This window comes from Setaria italica, chromosome IX (assembly GCF_000263155.2).
Source record: "Setaria italica strain Yugu1 chromosome IX, Setaria_italica_v2.0, whole genome shotgun sequence".
NCBI lineage: Eukaryota > Viridiplantae > Streptophyta > Magnoliopsida > Poales > Poaceae > Setaria > Setaria italica.
Window position 1 is genome coordinate 8,828,243 of NC_028458.1, and position 19,613 is coordinate 8,847,855.

Sequence of the window (19,613 nt, forward strand, 5' to 3'; positions counted from 1 at the left end):
TTTTTGAAGAGTTAAAGCATCTCAAGTTTGACCAAATTTATATAATAAAGTACTAACATTCATGGTACCAAATAAGTACCATTAGTTTTTTCATTAAATATATTTTTATAGTATATATTCGGTGCTATAAATTTTTATGATCCTCTCTATAATTTTGATCAAACATAAAATAGTTTGACTCTCCAAGAAAGTTGGAATTACTTATAATTTGGAATGGAGATAGTATCTTGGGTGGGTCAAGCAGTGTACCACTTACGATTACGTCAAAATGACCTAAGTGATACGCTTGCACGGCGTTAGCATCTCCAAGAGTTCCCTATTTGCCTTCCTAATACTTGGTTTTTAGAAAAATGAGAAAAAATCTCTCTCCAACAGTTTCTAATCCATCCTCCTAATATTTAGCCGCGCGCGTAACTTTGCGCGTCTCGTCGGTCACACGGATTTGCCTTACCGCATGGAATCCATCCTGGCGAGCCTTCTTTTGCCGCCGATCTATCCTTCGTGCGCTCGTCCATCGTTCGTGGCGGTCGTACAGGAAGGAAGCCGCTCCTCCATCGCTCGCCGTCCAGGTCAACGAACGACACGCCACGGACGTAGTGACCTGGTACATACTCCGATCTATCGTTTTGCCATGGGCTTGCTGTGCTGCTGCCGGCGCCATGGCTTCCTGTCGGCCGCCGCCGCCGCTAGGTTTCCCTTGCCCGCCACCGTCCGTCCGTTCCTATGTTTTGCCGTGGCCGTGCTCTTTTGGATTTGCTGCGTTGTTGTATCACTGGATCAGAAGCCGTCCCTATGTGCTTGCCGTGCTAGGTCATGGCCGGACGCCGCCTCTTTGCCAGGCCATGGCGGGCTGCTGCCTTGCGTGCGAGGCCGTGGCACCCTGTGGCCGGCCGTGGCTGTCCGCTGGCCGCCAGCTGCTGCCGCTGTGTGCATGCTGCCGCTGTGTGTCTGCTGCCGATGTGGGCCTCAATTTGAATTTTTAGATGTCATTTATTAGAAATTCTTGGAGATGACTATTTTTTTCCCTCCCAATTAATATTTGGGAGTTGCCAAACTATAACTTTTTAGGAGAAAAAAGTAGGAATTTTTTGGAGATGCTCTTACAGATTCGATTTGCGACAGTGCACGACGATGAGCTATCTTTCGAGCGAAAATTCAAACTATATTATTCAAACTTTTGGCGTCTCCTGTTGCACTCGTTTTCCTGCTTGTAGATCTAACCAAAAAAACTCAATAAATTTCAAAATGACATAATCGTACCGTACCAGAGGTTGATAGATAGCAGGAAAATGGCGAAGACAAATATAGCAAATAAGCCATAGCATGAATCGCTCAATCCAAACAAATCCTAAATGGACGCTCGGGATTAACCGCAGTGGAAACGCTTGTCAAAATTTCCTTTGATTATTCGTCGAGTCGCACTCGGGATCCGAACTGGAAGCTCACAAGGCTCCACAGCCTCTTACATATAAGCTCAGCTATAGCCACTGCAAGTACAGGAGCTGACACACAACACAGGTGGTAGCTAATATAGCTACCTCAAGCGAACCTCTTGTGCGTGGCCGTCCCGAGAACCATCAGGCGATCAACGATGGTGTTCGGCGACCGCGCCGCCACGGGCGCGCCCGGCGCCGGCGCGGCGCCGGCGAGCACGATGCGGTTCGCGCTGCACGTGATGCGCGGGCGGTGGTTCATGTTCTTCGCGTCGATCCTGATCATGGCGGCGGCCGGCGGCACCTACATCTTCGGCATCTACTCCAAGGCGGTGAAGTCGTCGCTCGGGTACGACCAGCAGACGCTCAACACGCTCAGCTTCTTCAAGGACGTGGGCGCCAACGTCGGCATCCTCCCGGGCCTCATCAACGAGGTCACCCCGCCGTGGGTCGTCCTGGCGTGCGGCGCCGGCATGAACCTCGCCGGCTACCTCATGATATACCTCGCCGTCTCCGGCCGCACGGCGCGGCCCCCCGTGTGGCTCATGTGCGTGTACATCGCCGTCGGCGCCAACTCGCAGTCGTTCGCCAACACCGGCGCGCTCGTCACCGCCGTCAAGAACTTCCCCGAGGACCGCGGCGTCGTGCTCGGCCTGCTCAAGGGCTTCGTCGGGCTCAGCGGCGCCATCTTCACGCAGCTCTACCGCGCCATCTACGGCACCGACAACGACGGCGCGGAACTCGTGCTGCTCATGGCGTGGCTCCCCGCCGCCATCTCGCTGCTCTTCATCCCCACCATCCGCATCATGCCGCGGCGGGACGCGGCCGGGCAGGAGCGCGGCAGGGAGCGCAGGGCCTTCTTCCTCTTCCTCTACGCCTCCATCGTGCTCGCCATCTACCTCCTCATCATGAACGTCGTCGAGCTGGAGGTGATCCGCTTCCCCAAGCCGGCCTACTACGTCACGGCTGCCGTCCTCCTCCTGCTCATCTTCTTCCCGATCGTCATCGTCGTCAAGCAAGAGCTCAAGACCTACCTCCAGCCGCCGGCGCCGGCGATCACGACCTCCTCCATCGTCACGATAACCGTCGATCACGAGAAAACACACCCGTCCTCGGCCCAGGTGACACCGCCACCGGCTTCTGATCAGGCCGCCGCCGCCGGCACCTCGCCGTCGTGCTTCCAGGACGTGTTCCGGCCGCCGGCGAGGGGCCAGGACTACACCATCCTGCAGGCCCTGTTCAGCGTGGACATGCTGGTCCTCTTCGTGGCCACCATCTGCGGCATCGGCGGCACGCTGACTGCCATCGACAACATGGGCCAGATCGGCCAGTCGCTGGGCTACGCGCAGCGCTCCATCACCACGTTCGTCTCCCTGGTGAGCATCTGGAACTACGCCGGCCGCGTGGTCTCCGGCTTCGCCTCAGAGCACCTCCTCGCCCGCTACAAGGTGCCCCGCCCGCTGGCGCTCACCGTAGTCCTCCTCCTCGCCTGCGTCGGCCACGGGCTGATCGCCTCCGGCGTCAGCAACGGGCTGTACGCGGCGTCCGTGATCCTGGGCTTCTGCTTCGGCGCGCAGTGGCCGCTGCTGTTCGCCATCATCTCTGAGGTGTTCGGGCTCAAGTACTACTCGACGCTCTACAACTTCGGCGCCGTGGCGAGCCCCGTGGGCTCCTACATCCTCAACGTGCGGGTCGCCGGCAGGATGTACGACCGGGAGGCGCTCCGGCAGGGCGGGCGGAAGGGGCGGGACCTCACCTGCATCGGGGTGCGGTGCTTCAGGGAGTCGTTCCTGATCATCACCGGCGTGACGCTGCTCGGCGCGCTCGTGTCGCTGGTGCTGGCGTGGAGGACGAGGGAGTTCTACCGCGGGGACCTGTACGGGCGGTTCAGGGAGGTCGGCATGGTCGGAGCGGCCGCCGGCGGGGGAGGAGGAGAGGATAAGAAGGTGCGTGAGGTAGCGAGCAGCAGCGGCGGTGTCAGTGACACTGACACCGGTAATAAGGACTCCACTAGTACCAGTGAGAGCGGCAATGGCAACAAGGTCTGAATTGTAAATGAGATGGAGAAAGGTTATTCCTTGAGTGCTCGACTGCTTGCCACACTTACCGTGCGTGACGATCTCTTGGTGACTTTGCGTACGTCAACGTAGCACGGGCCATCGAACGCGGGAACACACCATGCGCATGTGGTCACCGGCGAGCGCTGCTTCGTCGCTGGCCGGCGTGGACGGTCGAGTGGCGGTCGTAGTGCTGCGCATGCGCGGCGTGTCCCGACTCCCGACTCCCAAGCTCCGTGCAGCCAACCAACGACAGACGCCAACGTGCACGTTTGGGGATCTTGTATAATTTGTGGGAGTTGGTTAAGCTTAGTGACTTTAAATCCCATGAGATCCAATTAGATTATATGTTTCCTAAAAATTAGATCAACATCTTACTGTTACTAATTGGAGGCTCCTTTTGAAGTCTCTAGGTGAAAGGCTCCTTTTGAAGTCTCTAGGTGAAGCCACCTAGGATCCTAGGTGGATACTATAGAAAAAGAGAGAAATCCTATAAATTCTCACAAAAAAGCAAAATATCTGACCATCAATAGATAAACTCAAATCATCATAGCCATTAGATCTATTATATTTTCTAAAAAACTACCCACCTATGCCATTATGAAAATAGCCTAAAGTAACCCTCTAAATCTATATCTAAATTACCCACCTATACCATTATATAAAATAAACTTAAAGTAATCCCTAATCTTCATCAAAATTACCCACTTATCCCATTATAAACAATATTTAAAATAACCTCTAAATTTGCAACTAATATAAATAACTTCACATATCCCCTAATCTTCATCTAAATTACCAACTAATACCATTATAATTTCTAAAAAATATCCCCCTAAATTTGCATCTAAATTGTTTACCACTAGCATTATAAAAAATAACTAAAATTAATCCCTTAAATTTGTGTATATAATACCAACGTATGCCATTATTAAAAATAACATGAGATAACCTTACATTTGAATCCAAATCACCTTACTTAAAAATATACACCAATATATGATTTTAAATTGTCTATTTCTTATACTATTGGTATATGATATAATAATTAAGATATATACACATGTTGTGTGTCACCATTTATAAAGATATAGAGGAAGTGATGAGAATATATATTTCTATTTAAAATTACAGCTCAAACTTCAGGTCTATTAAACAAATTCAAGCATTTAGATGCGATCCAAAGTGAAAAGTTAAAGATTATAAATGTGGATGAAAACGTTATAGCGTAATTACTAACAAAAATCTATCACAAACAGATGAAGGTAATAAGTATATAGCTATATATTATGTTCAAATATTTAACAAATGAGATGCAACTCAAGGTAGTTTTGTAGCAATTAGCCTCATTTTTTCCATTGGAGACTCCCCATTAGTTCTCATGAGACAAGTTAGAAAAAAAAGACAAATCATAGAAATTCTCATAAAACTCAAAAATATCAAACATCAATCATGTAAACTCTAATAATCATAGTCATTAGTCTATTACATTTTCTAAAAAGTTACCCACCATTATTATTATTAAAATATTCTAAAATAAACACTAAACCTATATCTAAAGTACCGAGCTCTGCCATTATAAAAAATAATCTAAAGTAACCCATAATCTTCATCTAATTTGCTCATGCATATCATTACAAAGAATAACTTAAAATGCCATTCTAAACTTGTATTTAAGTTACTGGTGTATGTCGTTATTAAAAACAACATAAAGTAAACACCAAAATGTTAATCTAATTATTTTCATATGCATCATACTGAAATGTCCAAAAGTAAACTAATATATGATTCTAAATTACCTATTCACATCATTGTTAATATAGAAATACTAAGTTAAGACATATACACATGATGAGTGTACATGTAGACCATTTACACATGTTTGTGAGGAAGTGATGAAAAATATTAATTTTTATGCTAAACACAATGGAGGTACGATAAAAAATGAAAAAAAGTGTGAATGTGGATGAAAAAAGTGTATAGAGTAATTACTAATTAAAAATCATTCACAACTAGATAAAGATAAGTACATACTTATCTATATGAATATTATGTTGAAGTATTGAAAGGATGAGAGAGTATTAGGTAAACAATTTTGATTATTAGCTAGAAGTTTAATTTCTAAATAATTTTAAAATATAATAGCTTTTAAAAACATTAGCTCATGTGGTAGCACGGGTTCATAAACTAGTTTCAACAAATTAGATTGGAAAAAGTCAATTCACCTATTCACTCTGTCCACTTCACCCCTGAACAAAATTTAGGCTCACTTTACTCCTCTGAACTATTTCGTTTGGTCATATCTACCTCCTAATTAGATTTCTCTTTTTTTATTTGTGTATGAGTTGAATTTTCATTTCAAATTCTGTGAGCATATACAAAACATGATGCCTTATGTTAAAAAATTATATTACAATTTTTCATGGTTATTTTCATAGGTTAGGAATATTTAATATGAAATTGATCTTAGATATAATAAATTGTATAAAAAGTGATAATGAAAAATTTCTAATGTATTTTTCTAACATATAGCATCATGTTATAAGTTAGCTGGAAAAATTTGAAAATAAAACTCAACTTATACGTGAATAAATAAAAAAGAGAAATCTAATTAGGTGGTAGATTGGACCAAATAAAATAGTTCAGGGGAGTAAAGTGAGCCTAAATTTTGCTTAGGGTTTAACTGGAAAAACTAATTAGGTGAGGGGAGTCACATAGACTTTTTCCAATTATATTTAATATTTTCTAAAAATTAGATCAACATTGAAAAATACTAGATTCAATATTTTGTAAAAAAGTACAACATTCAACATTTTTCCCTACCTACTTCAACATCTTCACAAAAAAGGATTCAATATTTTTCCAAACAAAATTCAATATTTTAGTTATATTATTTTTTTGATCTTCTTCTTCAACCACATTCCACGGTAGAGGCGGTGTGCAGGGCTAGCAGCGTCCACCCACAGGTGGCAGCGGGCGGGGCCGACATATATGAGGGGAGTGGCGCACCCATTGGGTACGGTGGCGTGCGCGGAGGCGGCAGTGGGGCCGACACTTGTGAGTAGCAGCTAAGTAAAGGAGCAACGACGAGCGGGGTAGTGGGCGGGAACGCCAGCATGTAGGGTTGATGCGGCAGCTGAGCTGCGGTCGGGAGGACCAAGGCGGCGACGAGTGAAGCAGCTTCATCGGGACGGTGGCTCGAGCGAGGCAAAATCTAGGTTGAGGCTTTGAGGGTGCATCCAACCGATAGTATTGAGCGTATGAATCTCAAACACCGAAAGTTGAATAAGAAAAAACTTTCGAAAAAATTATATAGAAAACTCGTGTGCATCTGGTGTTAGGATTTGACTTGCCGCGCCGTGCAGCATAAACGCCACCTGTAATGGAACACGAACCAACCATTGCACTATATTCAAAAAACTTTGAGCAAATTAGCCATTGCAGATACAATGGGATCTACATTACAATGGGATCTACATTTGTGCTAACACCAGAATTGGTGCTCCATCCACAAAAATGATGCAACTATAGGTTACAGTTGCAAAATCACATTACACCAACAGTCTAACACTGATAGAGGAAGCTAATGCTTAGTGACGGTTATAGATACCTGAGTACCCTTATGGAGGGCCTAGCCGATCACTAATGGACCGGCTCGACTTGATGAAGAAGGCAAAAGATAGAGTCCGGCTAGAGCTCCCCACGTGTTGTAATCCGACTAGATCTCATCTATAGTAACCGACTAGGGGTCCTGCCATGTAACCCTACCCCTTGGAGTATATAAGGGGAGGTAGGGGTACCCCTAGGAGGGGAACCGATCCAATCCCTCAACACAACAACCAACACCCGAGCGCAGGGCGCAATACAATCCTCCAAACAGGACGTAGGGTATTATGCTACATTGGTGGCCTGAACCTGTATAAATTTCTATGTTTTGTGCCTTGCGTTACCATCAAGTTCATGTCTTACGATCCTCTCTGCCTACAAATCAACCATCTGGGTACCTTCTAGGTGGACTGCCGGTCACTAAATCCGATAGTTGGCACACCAGGTAGGGGTGATCGCGGGATACTCTTGGCGAGCTTGATGGTAGAAATCTCCGGCATCTGACCAATCGGGTGAGTTGTTTCTAATATCGGTATTAGATTCATCTGATTTTCTGGACATTAATCGCACATTGATTTGTCTTTCTAATTTGTACAACATACGCACGGGTCATCTTCTTCGACACGAGCGCCACTCGGTATCTTTTCGGATGGATGTGCGTCGTCAGCCCCCAAGAAAGTCGGTCGTTGTGCTTTATCCACTGCTAGCGTCAACAAGCATGCAGCCGGGTCTAGTTCCCCGACCAGTTCGGCCAGGCCAGGCCAGCCAGCTCGTGCCTGCCGAGGCAGGTCGCAGGTAGGGTATGCGGTGCGGTACGACATGCTGCATAGCACACCCACCGTGAGGATGCGAAATTCCAATGAACGGGGTGACGTTAGTTAGGCGATTACATCTATGGGTCAACAACAGATTTAGTTTCAATTTCCTCCTTTAATTATTCAATTAATACTATTTTTGTACTCTGCTTATCTAACGAGGTCTTCGATTCTTGTTTGGGCATGGGTTACGAGGGGATCGGTGCACCTATATGTATAGCAATGCAACGACTCGACACTCTTGCAGCAACTACGTTGTCGACACCTTAACCCCAAGTGCCTCATGCACTGCTACGATAAGTCGGCAACGTAGGCATATCGGCAATAACTTCTACCACTTGGACCCGACCAAGAATTGCTGAGCAACAGGTCTCGACTGTTTTGCTTCATTGAAAGCCGTTCGCCGACAACTCCTACTACCTGGACCTGGCATCAGCTTCGTCAACAACTATTCACTGATGGCGGTTCGCTCGGGCATGACGCTGATTCCATGACGCTGATTCTTCGACTCGACCACGAATCATGCTAAGTCTTATTTACAATTAAATATTTTACGACTTTCGTATACCTACATACACCTTAGCTCCTCCATGTCTGCGTGACTTTCGCCGACCGCCTCGGCTCCTTCGTGTCCCTGTGACTTTCGCCGACCATCTTGGTTGCACCTCAACTACTTATACATCTTGGTTCGTCCACTACACGAGCGGTCGGGGGCTACACCGCACAGGTACCCAGTTCATGCTGGTGCTTTTTCGCACAGTTCTGACTACTTTGCGGCCTGTTCGTCCCTCTTAACGGTTGCTAAAGTACTCAGGTAGCATTCTGAAGAGTATCTTGGCCCCTTAAGTAGGTTTTGGTGAATTAATAACGAAAGTTTCAAGTGCATGAGCAGGTTTAAAAGGAATGTTGGACATGGAGCACTTGTGATTGACCCCTCAAAAGAAAATGAATAGATAAATGGCATACTTTGAAGGCTAAATTTATTTTTGATTTGAATTTGAGTATATGAATGCTGCACTATTAAGAGGGATGTGCAATCTCTGGTCATTACATTGGAAAAGATGCTTAAAATGACCTAACAAACCTATGAGAGATGCCTTTACACCTGCACATCACATGGGGATACTTAGATTGGTGCTAACTTGAGAGCTCCTGATTTTTCCGGAGAATCTTTCAGAATATTCCGGAGTTTGCAGAGTTTCCGGAGGAATTCCGGAAGTCTAGAATTTTTCGAAAGAATTTGGAGGTTCTGAAGTTTTCGGAAAACTTCCGGAAAATTCTGAAACTTAACTCCCAATGGCTAGTTTCGGGGTGATGTGGTATAAATACCCCTTCACCCCTTCCCACAGTCTCCTCTCGACCTAACACTGACCTGAGCTATTTAGAAACATTCAAAGCCCCTATTTATCCCCTCTTGGCCTTTAGGTGAAGATTTGGTGGGGGATTTAAGGAGGGATTCAAGGGAGAGTGCTAGTGAGCTAATTTCCCATCTCTTGAGCACCTTGTTCTTCGTCAAGCCGGTGGTTTTGTCTTTGTTACTCTTGGAGCTTCAAGCTCCTAGTCGGCTAGGTGTTGCTCGTGGAGCATCCAAGGAGTGTGGCTGCCCAAGGGAAGTTTGTATTACCCCGATAATTGAGTAAGTGACTCTAACTTGATCTTTGTGGTCACTAGAGGGAGAAAAGTGGCTTAGGAGTGAAAAGCCCACCCTTCGTGGGTTCTCAACGGAGACGTAGGCTTCAAGGTGTGAAGCTAAACTCGGTAAACAAATCCTTGTATCTCTTGTGCTGTTGTTCTTAAATTTGTTCATATTCAAGCATAGAATATTTTTCTAGAGTTTGTGCTCAATCTACATTTCTAACAAGTATCTAGTTGTTCTATCTTATGCCAAAGGCCTAGAATAACATGTTGCTTAACCTATATTCGGTGATTTACATTTCAGCAAGTCTTGCATAAGGTTGTAGTTCAAATCCTCTGATCTTTGGAGAATCCGTAGATTTTTCCGAAAATTCCGTAAGTTGCAGAATTTCCGGAACAATTTTTGGAAACTCCGGAAGTCGCTGATAAAAATTGTTCAAAGTTGTAAAAATTTTCAGGTTCGAGTATTCACCCCCCTCTAGTCGACATCTAGATCCTTTCACACACGCCTTAATCCATGAAGCCTGACCCTCATATGTCGCTTCCTGCTAAGCACGCTCGAGTCCTCTCAGCAACACCCCGGCAAGGTCAGGTGCTTAAACGTAACGGGCTACTACTCGAGGGAATTACCTGGCCTACAAGAGCACAAGAGTCTACAACGAATCAAACTTCCGAGTTATTCAATTATTAAATATTCAACATTATGCTACATAATGTTTACATTGTCTTTTTACAGTTCAGAAACTACTCGGCATGCCTCCTACCACTAGGCCGACCTCCCAGGCTCGGGGGCCGGGTGCGGGAGGTGACTCGGCCGGCTCCCAGGCTCGGGGGCTGGGCGCCACAGATGACTCGGCGTACCTCCTGCCGCTCAACCAACCTCCTAGGCTCAGGGTCTCGGGGCATGAGGTGACTCAGCGTGCTTCCGCAACTCGGCTAGCTCCTAGCCTCGGGGGCTGGGCACCGCAGACGACTCAGCGTGCCTCCTGCCACCAGCCGACCTCCCATGCTTGGGGGCTAGGTGCGGGAGGCGACTCAGCGCGCTTCCACGGCTCAGCCAGCTCCCAGGCTTGGGGGTTGGACGTGGGATCTCATTAGACGTGCATCCATGGTGTTTACTCAAGACAAAGTCTAAACGATCAAGGATTTTTCTTTGAGCACTGCGTAGCTTCTCGGCAACCAGACGACGAAAGCACTCAAGCGAATCTTATCCAACTTGGCATTCGTGTCGGGCTGCCGCTGAACTCCACACCGCTCGAGGGCTTGATGATTATAGATACCCGAGTACCCTCATGGAGGGCCCAGCTGACCACTAATGGGCTGGCCTGACTTGATGAAGAAGGCAGAAGATAGAGTCCGGCTAGGGCTCCCCACGTGTTGTAATTTGACTAGATCTCATCTATAGTAACCGACTAGGGGTGCTACCATGTAACCCTACCCCTCGGAGTATATAAGAGGATGTAGGGGTACCCCTAGGAAGGGAACCGATCCAATCCCTTAACACAACAACCAACACCCAAGCGCAGGGCGCAATACATCCTTCAAACAGGATGTAGGGTATTACGCTGCACTGGTAGCCCAAACCTATATAAATCTCTGTTTTTTGTGCCTTGCGTTACCATCAAGTTCATGGTCTTGCGATCCTCTCTGCTTACAAATCAACCATCTGGATATCCCTTAGGTGGACAGTCGGTCACTAAATCCGACACTTAGGGAAGCATCTTAAGCGTTGGATCCTAACTGAAAAACCTCTTAATGGTAGTAGCCACCTCTGTTTTTGAATAATGACACTATTGATTACGATGTTTAAACATATGATTGATAGATTTAAACATATGATTGATAGATTTAAACATATGATTGCATGTTTATATGGTAAAGGTCTAGGTATGTTTCAAAATTAGAATAATAAAAGTGAAAATATTTAAAATGGAGGGAAGTATCTTTATTAAGGGAAAAGTATCATCATTTTTTGGTCCGCACTAAATAGAAAAGGCTAGGCTATCGCAAATTGGGGGCTCTTATATGCCTTACAGAAGGTAGATAAATAAATTATCTTTAAACTTCATATTAATCCCATGTACAACACTTGTTTAACACCCATCAACATTTTTTTATATTTATCAACTGTTTCTTTAAAAAAGTCTGTCTTAATTGTTACCAATATTTTTTTGACGTTGGCCAACCATTTTTTAGGTGTACCAATATTTTTCTTTAACTTTTTTACATTCACATTGTTGCTCAACAATTCTTACATGCACCAACTTTTTTACCAACATTTTTTGGCTTAATATTTTTTTGACATCATCAACTTTATATAAAAAATATTAAGATAGTTTATCTAAAATATTGATTTTTAAAAATAGACGCAATCTCAACAGTTCACATTATGTTGTACTGAGCTCAATAGTGAATGGTGGGTAAGAAAAAATCTTATGGAAGATAGATAGGATTTCGGAAAATTCTAGCCATCGTCCGAAAGATAGATAACTAAACATCTATAACCTAGCAGTACCCCCAATAACTGGCCCACAACGATCCAACAAACTATCTTAACATTTTAAACGAACCGTTATCTCAACATTTTTTAGTATAAAAGTTAATGAATGCAAAAAAATGTTAAGCAAAAAAATGTTGATCAGTGCAAAAAAAATTTGGTGCACATTAAAAAATGTTGAGCAATAATGTTGGTAATGTAAAAAAGTTAAAAAAAATGTTGATCAATGTTAAAAAATGGTGATAACAATTAAATCAAACTTTTTAAGAAAAATATTGATGGATGTTAAAAAAATACTGATGGATTTTAAAGATGTGTTGCTTATCTACTTCATAGAAGACCTATAGGAGCCCTAGGATTTCCTATCGCAGATCACTAAGCCAGTTAACCATTTGGTACATGACTAGCAAATATGCCCGTGCGTTGCTACGGGTAAATGCTATATCTATATATTATCACGCTATAATGCAAAACATGATTTGTATCATGGCCAATGCCGCCACCTCTATATTGGAAGGCTAGCGCACGGCATGTGTTGGGCACGGGGCAGCTGACGACACGGTCCTAACCTTGTGCTTATCCTCGCAATGCTCGGCGCCTCTAACGTGGGCGCCCCATGCACGTGCTTAAATGGCAATGGGTATGAGTAGGGAATGGTAGGTATCGCGGCTATGTTGCGGTAGCGGCAGCCTTGAAGCTCAGACATAGTATAGATGGAGATGCGGTCTTTTCCCTGCTAAAAAAAGGTCAGCCTCTCATCTAACTCTTTTTTGCATCATGTATTGAAATTTTTTTATGTTTCTTTTATCCGGCAGCACTTGTTGATTTTTCTTCTCTTGTTCTTCTCCAATCCCTAAAGTAGCTTGTTTTTTTAAGTATGCTGAAAATAAATGTAGGAAAATCATTTACATGTTGAAACAGTTTATAAAGTACGGTTAAAGTAAACAATATTAAAAATGATTTTTTTGATATGTCATGTATTTTGGAGATTAGACGGGAAAGGGGTTGTGGAATCATGATGTCATTGGATGACATGCTGGCTCCTAGCAGTCTACACCATCAGCGAATTTACCCTGGACCAAATGTGCAGGACGCTACCTACCGTCTACAAGAGGCAAATTGGGCGTTCCCCCTTTTTCCCAACTTCGGCACTATGCAAAAAGAAGATTTCCCATCACATCAAACTTGCGGTACATGCATGGAGTACTAAATGTAGACGAAATTAAAAACTAATTGCACAGTTTTGTTGTACTTTGCGAGACGAATCTTTTGAGCCTAATTAGTCAATATTTTTGGATAATAATTCACAAATACAAACGAAATGCTACACTTGCGCATTTATGGCAAAATGCAAACTTTGCCAAAATGCAAACTTTGCCACTCCCAATTTGGGAACTAAACAAGCCTTGGTTGGATTCACGTAGGTCGGCCCAAGCATGCAGGCAGGATTGCAGGAGGCAACGCACGTAGCAGTCAGGCCCAGGAGGCAGGAGCGAAGGAGCGAGCGCTTACCTCATGCACGGGAAGCCATCGCAGTCGGAAGGGGCGGAGGATCGAACGCGGGACCATTGAGGGTTCACGTGGAGCTCACCTAGTTCACTGGATTCGACGAAGAGGCTTCGGAAGGGGATTGTCGGTGGTAAGGTCTTCGTGGCGGCGGAAGAGCACGGGTAGCCGCGGGATTCGAAATCCCCGGTGGTGGACGGCCGGAGTTGGAGGAAGGATGGGCTGGGGACGTCGAGCAGGAGGTAGGGGAGCTGTGGGTGGCGGCTATTGGGCGGAGGTGGAGGCAGATGCTGGGATTTTGGCGACAGATGGCCTCGGCTCGAGGACGGCACTGGCGGATGGGGAATCTCTGATTCCCGGTCGTGTGGTGGGTGGCGAGCAGCATTGAGGAGTCAAGAGTGGAGCTAGGAAGGTGGGCTAGGTGTGGGCGCGACCGATTTGGTGGAGGCGGTTGGAGCTTTGATGAATCGAGCCAGCGGTGGAGGTGCTCGATGGCTTGGCTATGGAGGTGTGGGGAAGGACGAGAAGGTCGGGGTGGGGTTTAAATGCCCGGGAACGCCAATCAGAGGGAGGAGGTGGGCCGGGCGCTGTAGGGCGTCGCAGCCGGGGCTGGCTGTCGCGACGGAGAGCCGGACGCTGACGCCGACAGACGAAATAAAGAGGCTCCGCACCGGCTGATGTCGACGGTCCTGCACATCTCGACCTCCACGGTGCCGCACCAGTTGAGCCACGCGGCCTTGCTTCGTGCCAGGCGCACCCCGCCAAAGCTCTCCACTTTGGCGCGCCAGCACCGCGTGGCGACGGCCGCCCCGCCTCCGCGGAGCCGCGCGTCCCGGCATCGCTCGACGGCGACCTTCCCGGCGCGCTCCACCTCCGCATGCGGCACCGGGTCACGGACACCTCTCGCGCCTCCTCCGCGCGCGCTGTGGCGCAGCGGTCAAACCACGCCGCCTCGACGCCCTCGGCGGCCGCGTCGGCGCGCGGTGGTCCCAGCCCCGCCGCCGCGGACGAGAATGCTCCGGAGGCCGACGTCGCCGCCGAGGCCGCACGGGGCAGCGGTGGGGTGCCCCACTCCGGCCACCGCTCGCGCTCAATCCCCCTCCTTCGGCCCACGCTCAATCTCTCTCCTTCGCCTCTCTGTTTCTTTCTCCCCTTCAACCCCCTCGTTTCCCTTCTTTTTCCACCCGAGCCCCCCTCTCTTCAGAATTTGGACTGCGGGTTGATTCCATGAAAGTTGATAGATTTTTTTGAAAAATGACCATGATGGTTGAAAAAGAAATGACATTCTTTCTCTAATAATATTAGGTATAGATATAGATATAGATTTGCTCAAAGATTTGTCAAAGGCCATAGGTGCCGAGAGAGCGAGAGATCCTACGGCCCATTGTGTCAAAGGAAAAGTTCACGGCCCACGGCCCCACCGTGCGCGCAACCTCCGATCTCTCTCGCGCTGTCCGGCCCGGCGCTCGCTATTTCCTCACAACCTCATCTTCCTCGTCGTATTCTCCTTCCCAAACCCTAATCTTCCCTCCCCACCCCCGCACATCGAATCCATTGATCGAGAGCGGCGGCGATGGAAGGGAAGGAGGAGGGCCGGATCTTCGTGGGCGGCCTGTCGTGGCAGACGGACGAGCGCAAGCTTGAGGACGCTTTCGGCCGCTTCGGCAAGGTCGTCGACGCGCAGGTACTCCCCCGCCCGTCCCCGTTAGCGCCTCATGCCCCGGGTAGTTTTGCTAGATCTGTTCGTTTGGTGTTGTTCGCGTTGCGATTTCGGACGGTTTGGTGCTTCGAAGGGCCGGTGGGTGTGGTGGTGCAGGGTGGAAAGGTGGATCTGTGGATTGCTTTTGTGTGTGGTCGAACGGGAATGTGCTTTGCGTATGAAGTATGGTTGTATTTTTTTAGCTTTTATGTCTCTCTTTGTGTTCGGAAGTAAGCGCAAATAGGTTGACAGAAAGATAAATTTCTTTAGTTTGAGGTAACCAAATCCTTCCAGAACCAGATTAAAATGATTGAGTAACGGGGCTTCTTGTCATGATAGGCTAAAAGCATTTACTATCATGTACGGCACAAAGGGAATGCAGATACATGCATCTTAACTTCTCAAAAGATTCTTGCAATGCTGAATGTTTTCTCTCAGTAATTTTCAATGCTGAATGCTTTCTCTCAGTAATTTAACTCATTGCTCTTGTTTTTCCATCTTTCTTTGCAACTGGGGTCTGTTCTCTCTGCCATTCTTTGTTTGGTGAGGCTGAATGAGCTGGCAGATTTCCAGAGCTGGATTGCACCGTGATGCATGTTGCTTTCCCAAGCTGAAATGTTGATGCTGTTCCTTACAGTTAGATGCCTGGATTGTTCACTTTTGCCTGCGTTGAATAAGGGGGAACATCCATTGGTCCTACTGTTGCTAGTGTTCTGCTTTCCTTAGTTCAGTTTGGTGGTCTGATGAAGAGAGGGGATGCTACATTTAATGGAACAATTGGACAAGCAACTGGCATATATGCCCTGTTTTTTCGGTCTGCAGTCCTTTTGATTTTTGAAATTCTGCTCTGCCAGCACAAGAGCTGCACACACCTGTGGAGAACATGCAACAGGGGCCATATCCATGACACAGGAGTGGCCCATCGCTCTACTATGGAACAGTCAAAACAAATTAGTGCTGTATGGGGTTGAGCCGAGTTGATTGGCTGATAAGAGGCAACAGAAGTCATCAATTTGTTATAAGTGTCTGGTTGTGTTTATAGCCATGTCTTCAGTTGGGTTCATTGGCGTGCTTTCAGACAGAGATCATGACCCGCAGTTGACTTGTTTTGTTTCTATTTATATGAGTTGCCTGCATAGTTCCTCTACCTTTGTCAGCATTTAGAAAACTAGCTACAAGCTTGATCTTTTCCCCATCCAGTGTTTTGTTAGAACTAGATAAAGTCTTTCTGCTATGATATATGACTGCAACTCTTTATGCATATGCTTAGTTCGTTTCATTGTTATAACAGCTCTAGGAAAATTTGGTTTTGCACTTTTTGTATTTAAAACTCAAGTAACTCCTACTTTAAGGACACCTTGCTCCAATGTTCTTTCTTGTGTAATCCATTTTTTATTAGAACCATTGCTGCTTGACTCAATAAATGTTTCCATTGATTGAAGTTGAATTTTGTTGAAAGTTCAGATTTGCATATAGGTGCACTGGGCAGTATTCAGTGATCATGTATGGACATTTGAAACACTACTGCTGGAGCAGAAAAGTGATGCTAGCCTCACCAGTGCGAACCTCTGATTCATTGTCTTTGTGTGATATTGCTTTCAGCCACCTCCATCTGTTGTATTGCAGTATTGGGAAGACAGACAGGGATTTATTTAGCAGACCAGCTAGCCAGCATCTCAGAGTTTCACTGTTGTTTCCATGGAAATGGAAGTTTTGCCTCTAGGTTTTCAGCATTGGTTTAGATGATCTGGCAAGTAAAGTATATGACAGTGGCATATCTACTAGATTTTCCTGACACCAGAATATGCTGAACTTATTGAGAGAAGTTAGTTCATGTGGGTAGCGGTAAAATTGGCGCCGGTTTGGAAATAGTTCATTTTGCCAGAACATGGTGCCTAGCTTTGCTCCTTGTCCGTGATAATGAGCTTTGCTGTCTTGGGAATAGACTTTTTGATCAAGATAGTTACAGCTAGATGTATATGTGTCAAGATTACGATTGTTCTTGAATCACCAAGATCCAGTAATAACTAATCTCAATGCTTCTCTCTCCAAGGTAATGTCTTAAAATTGTCCAACTATCTCTTAATTTATCCAGAAATGATTCTGGTTAGTGAAAGCATTTCACATAGTAGCTACTATATTAATATGCTGTGTTTTAATGGTCCCTTTGTGTACCACTGCTCCTTAAGATAGCAGTGTCATAAGTGGCAACCTTTTTTGAGCAATGTATGCTTCTGTTTTGAATAAAGTAATGCAGTTTTTAAAAACAATAGTAAGCTTACGTTGAAATGTTAGATCAACTTTTTTGTGCCGAATGGCGAATTATTTGCTGAAATTAAATTATTTATTGCTCCTGGCTTCATTTCAAAAATTCAAGTACTTACTATGGATGGTGCAAATGCTTGTGTATGGGTTGTATTTACTGAAACAATTGTTTCTAGGCCATTTGTTACTGACACCTATATTCTTTTTACTTGGCTTAGTATTGTTTAGTTTTCTCCGCATTCCCTACACTAATGAGCATTTTTATTTGTAGATCATGCTGGAGAGGCACACTAACCGCCACAGGGGCTTTGGCTTTGTGACATTCGAAGATCGGCGGGCAGTTGACAGCGCTATCAAGGAAATGCATGGCCAAGAGTTGGATGGTCGGACCATTTCAGTGAACAAGGCTGAGCCTAAGATGAACACAGATGACACAAGGTATGACAGTGGTGGTGGACGAGCAGAGTATCGTGGTGGTAGAAGTGATGGTCCACCCCCCGGCAATTGCTTCGAATGTGGTCGTCCTGGACATTGGGTTCGTGACTGCCCTAATGCTGCTGGTGGTCGTTCGGGCAGATTCTCATCCAAGTTTAGTGGTGGCAGCGGTGGCGGCAGGGGAGACCGTTTCTCTGGATCAGATAGGTTTGGTGATCGTTACATGGATGATCGTTATGATGGTGGTCGTTATGGGTATCGTGACCAAGTTGACACAAGAGACAGGTATGCTGGGGGCCGTGATCGTTATGCCAATGATCGCTACCCCTCTGGTGGCGATCACTTTGGTGCGGACAGGTACGGAGGTGGTCCAGATCGTTATGCGCCAAGTGGTTATGGTAGGGAGCGAGAAAGAAGCTACGAGAGAGATGGAGTTCGTGGTGGTGGCGGCGGCGGCGGCTATGATAGGAGTGGCCCAAGGGGTGGTGGAAGCTATGACAGGGATGGCCCAAGGGGTGGTGGCTATGACAGGGATGGTCCACGTGGTGGTGTCACTGATCGCTATGGCGGTGGAGGACCTGCACGCTATGATGGAGGAAGTTACAGGGAGAGGCCTGGGCCGTATGATCGCCCCAGCAGGGGAGGAGGACGTTTTGATGATCGCTACTGATGAACTGTCTGTAGACTCAAGCTTTTCATGTTGCAGTAATGTTAGCAGTTTTTCATAGCTGAATGCGTACTGAGTTCTGGAAGATGCTTAATGTATCCTTGGCACTGTTATGTCTGTTCTGTTTTTTCAACAAGTACTGGCACCTGTGTTGTTACTTGATAAGTTTATCTCATTATCTGGCGGACTTTTTTTGCACAGTGAGTTCATAAGTCTTCTCTGAGCAGTTGTGCATGTTGGGCTTGCTAATGGATGTTTCTGTTGGGCATGTTGGGCTTGTGTTGGAAGCAGTCCTGGCCTATGTGTTAAGGTTGTCCATGATTGCATATCATTGTTGATCTGAGTATCTGGTATGCAAGGATTATATTTTCCAGTGATTGCTTGCTGTTGGTTGTGAAATTGTGGGTCTGCGTGGATTATATGTTCAGTGATGCTCGATGGCCATTGTTGTTCTGAATATCTGGTTTGCCAGCAGGATATATTTGCAGCGGTCGCTTGTCGTTGCTGGTCTGAATATCTGCAATGCAAAGGATTGTAACAGAACAGTTGTCCAAAGTATCCCTGTGTTGGAGATAGCTGAAACGGTGCAAAGTTCGCTGCTACTTTTGAGTGTTGTTGTCGCCTCGTCGGTCCAGAAGTAGAGCGGTGTCCTGTGACGTCTCTGTATACCAAACCAATAGGTAGCGTTGTTTATTTATTTCGTTTCCATATCATGGATTGCCTGACTGACGGCTTGTACAGGTATTTATATATCTGTAAATAGCTAAATATAAACTTGTAAATCCATATCATTCGCATTGCTTGAGTTTTATTTTTCTCATCTTAGCACGGGGAAAGTATGAGCGACGCTGACGGCAGACCTCAGAAGCACCGATAAATATATGGGAAGCGAGAGGGGGAAAATAAAAACCATTCTGAAGAATACGCTGCGGTTAGTCCAATCATAGCAGCTGCCGCCTGTCACCGTCTCCGCCATCTCTACCGTCCAGCGTGACTTA

General features: G+C 46.0%; 2 protein-coding genes and 1 pseudogene across 4 annotated transcripts; 2 read left to right on the top strand and 1 right to left on the bottom strand.

The window, feature by feature from the left end:
• The first annotated feature begins 1,163 nt into the window (after positions 1 to 1,163).
• On the top strand, positions 1,164 to 3,535 carry LOC101754602 (protein NUCLEAR FUSION DEFECTIVE 4). The gene has a single exon (XM_004986252.3). It carries the CDS (start codon positions 1,592 to 1,594, stop codon positions 3,479 to 3,481), a length of 1,890 nt encoding a protein of 629 aa, XP_004986309.1. The 5' UTR covers positions 1,164 to 1,591; the 3' UTR covers positions 3,482 to 3,535.
• A 9,379-nt stretch (positions 3,536 to 12,914) lies between these two features.
• LOC101755014 lies at positions 12,915 to 14,934 on the bottom strand (annotated as a pseudogene).
• An 82-nt stretch (positions 14,935 to 15,016) lies between these two features.
• Positions 15,017 to 19,406, top strand: LOC101755803 (glycine-rich RNA-binding protein RZ1C). Of its 3 annotated transcripts, none has more exons than XM_022823147.1 (3): positions 15,096 to 15,233; positions 15,797 to 17,301; positions 17,785 to 19,406. In XM_022823147.1, exon 3 carries the CDS (start codon positions 17,788 to 17,790, stop codon positions 18,616 to 18,618), a length of 831 nt encoding a protein of 276 aa, XP_022678882.1. In that variant the 5' UTR covers positions 15,096 to 15,233; positions 15,797 to 17,301; positions 17,785 to 17,787; the 3' UTR covers positions 18,619 to 19,406. The 3 variants fall into 3 exon arrangements, with proteins under 3 accessions (XP_004982168.1, XP_022678882.1, XP_012698416.1); XM_012842962.3 differs by having other exon boundaries at positions 16,851 to 17,301; XM_004982111.3 differs by lacking the exon at positions 15,797 to 17,301 and having other exon boundaries at positions 15,017 to 15,233.
• Positions 19,407 to 19,613: the final 207 nt, after the last annotated feature.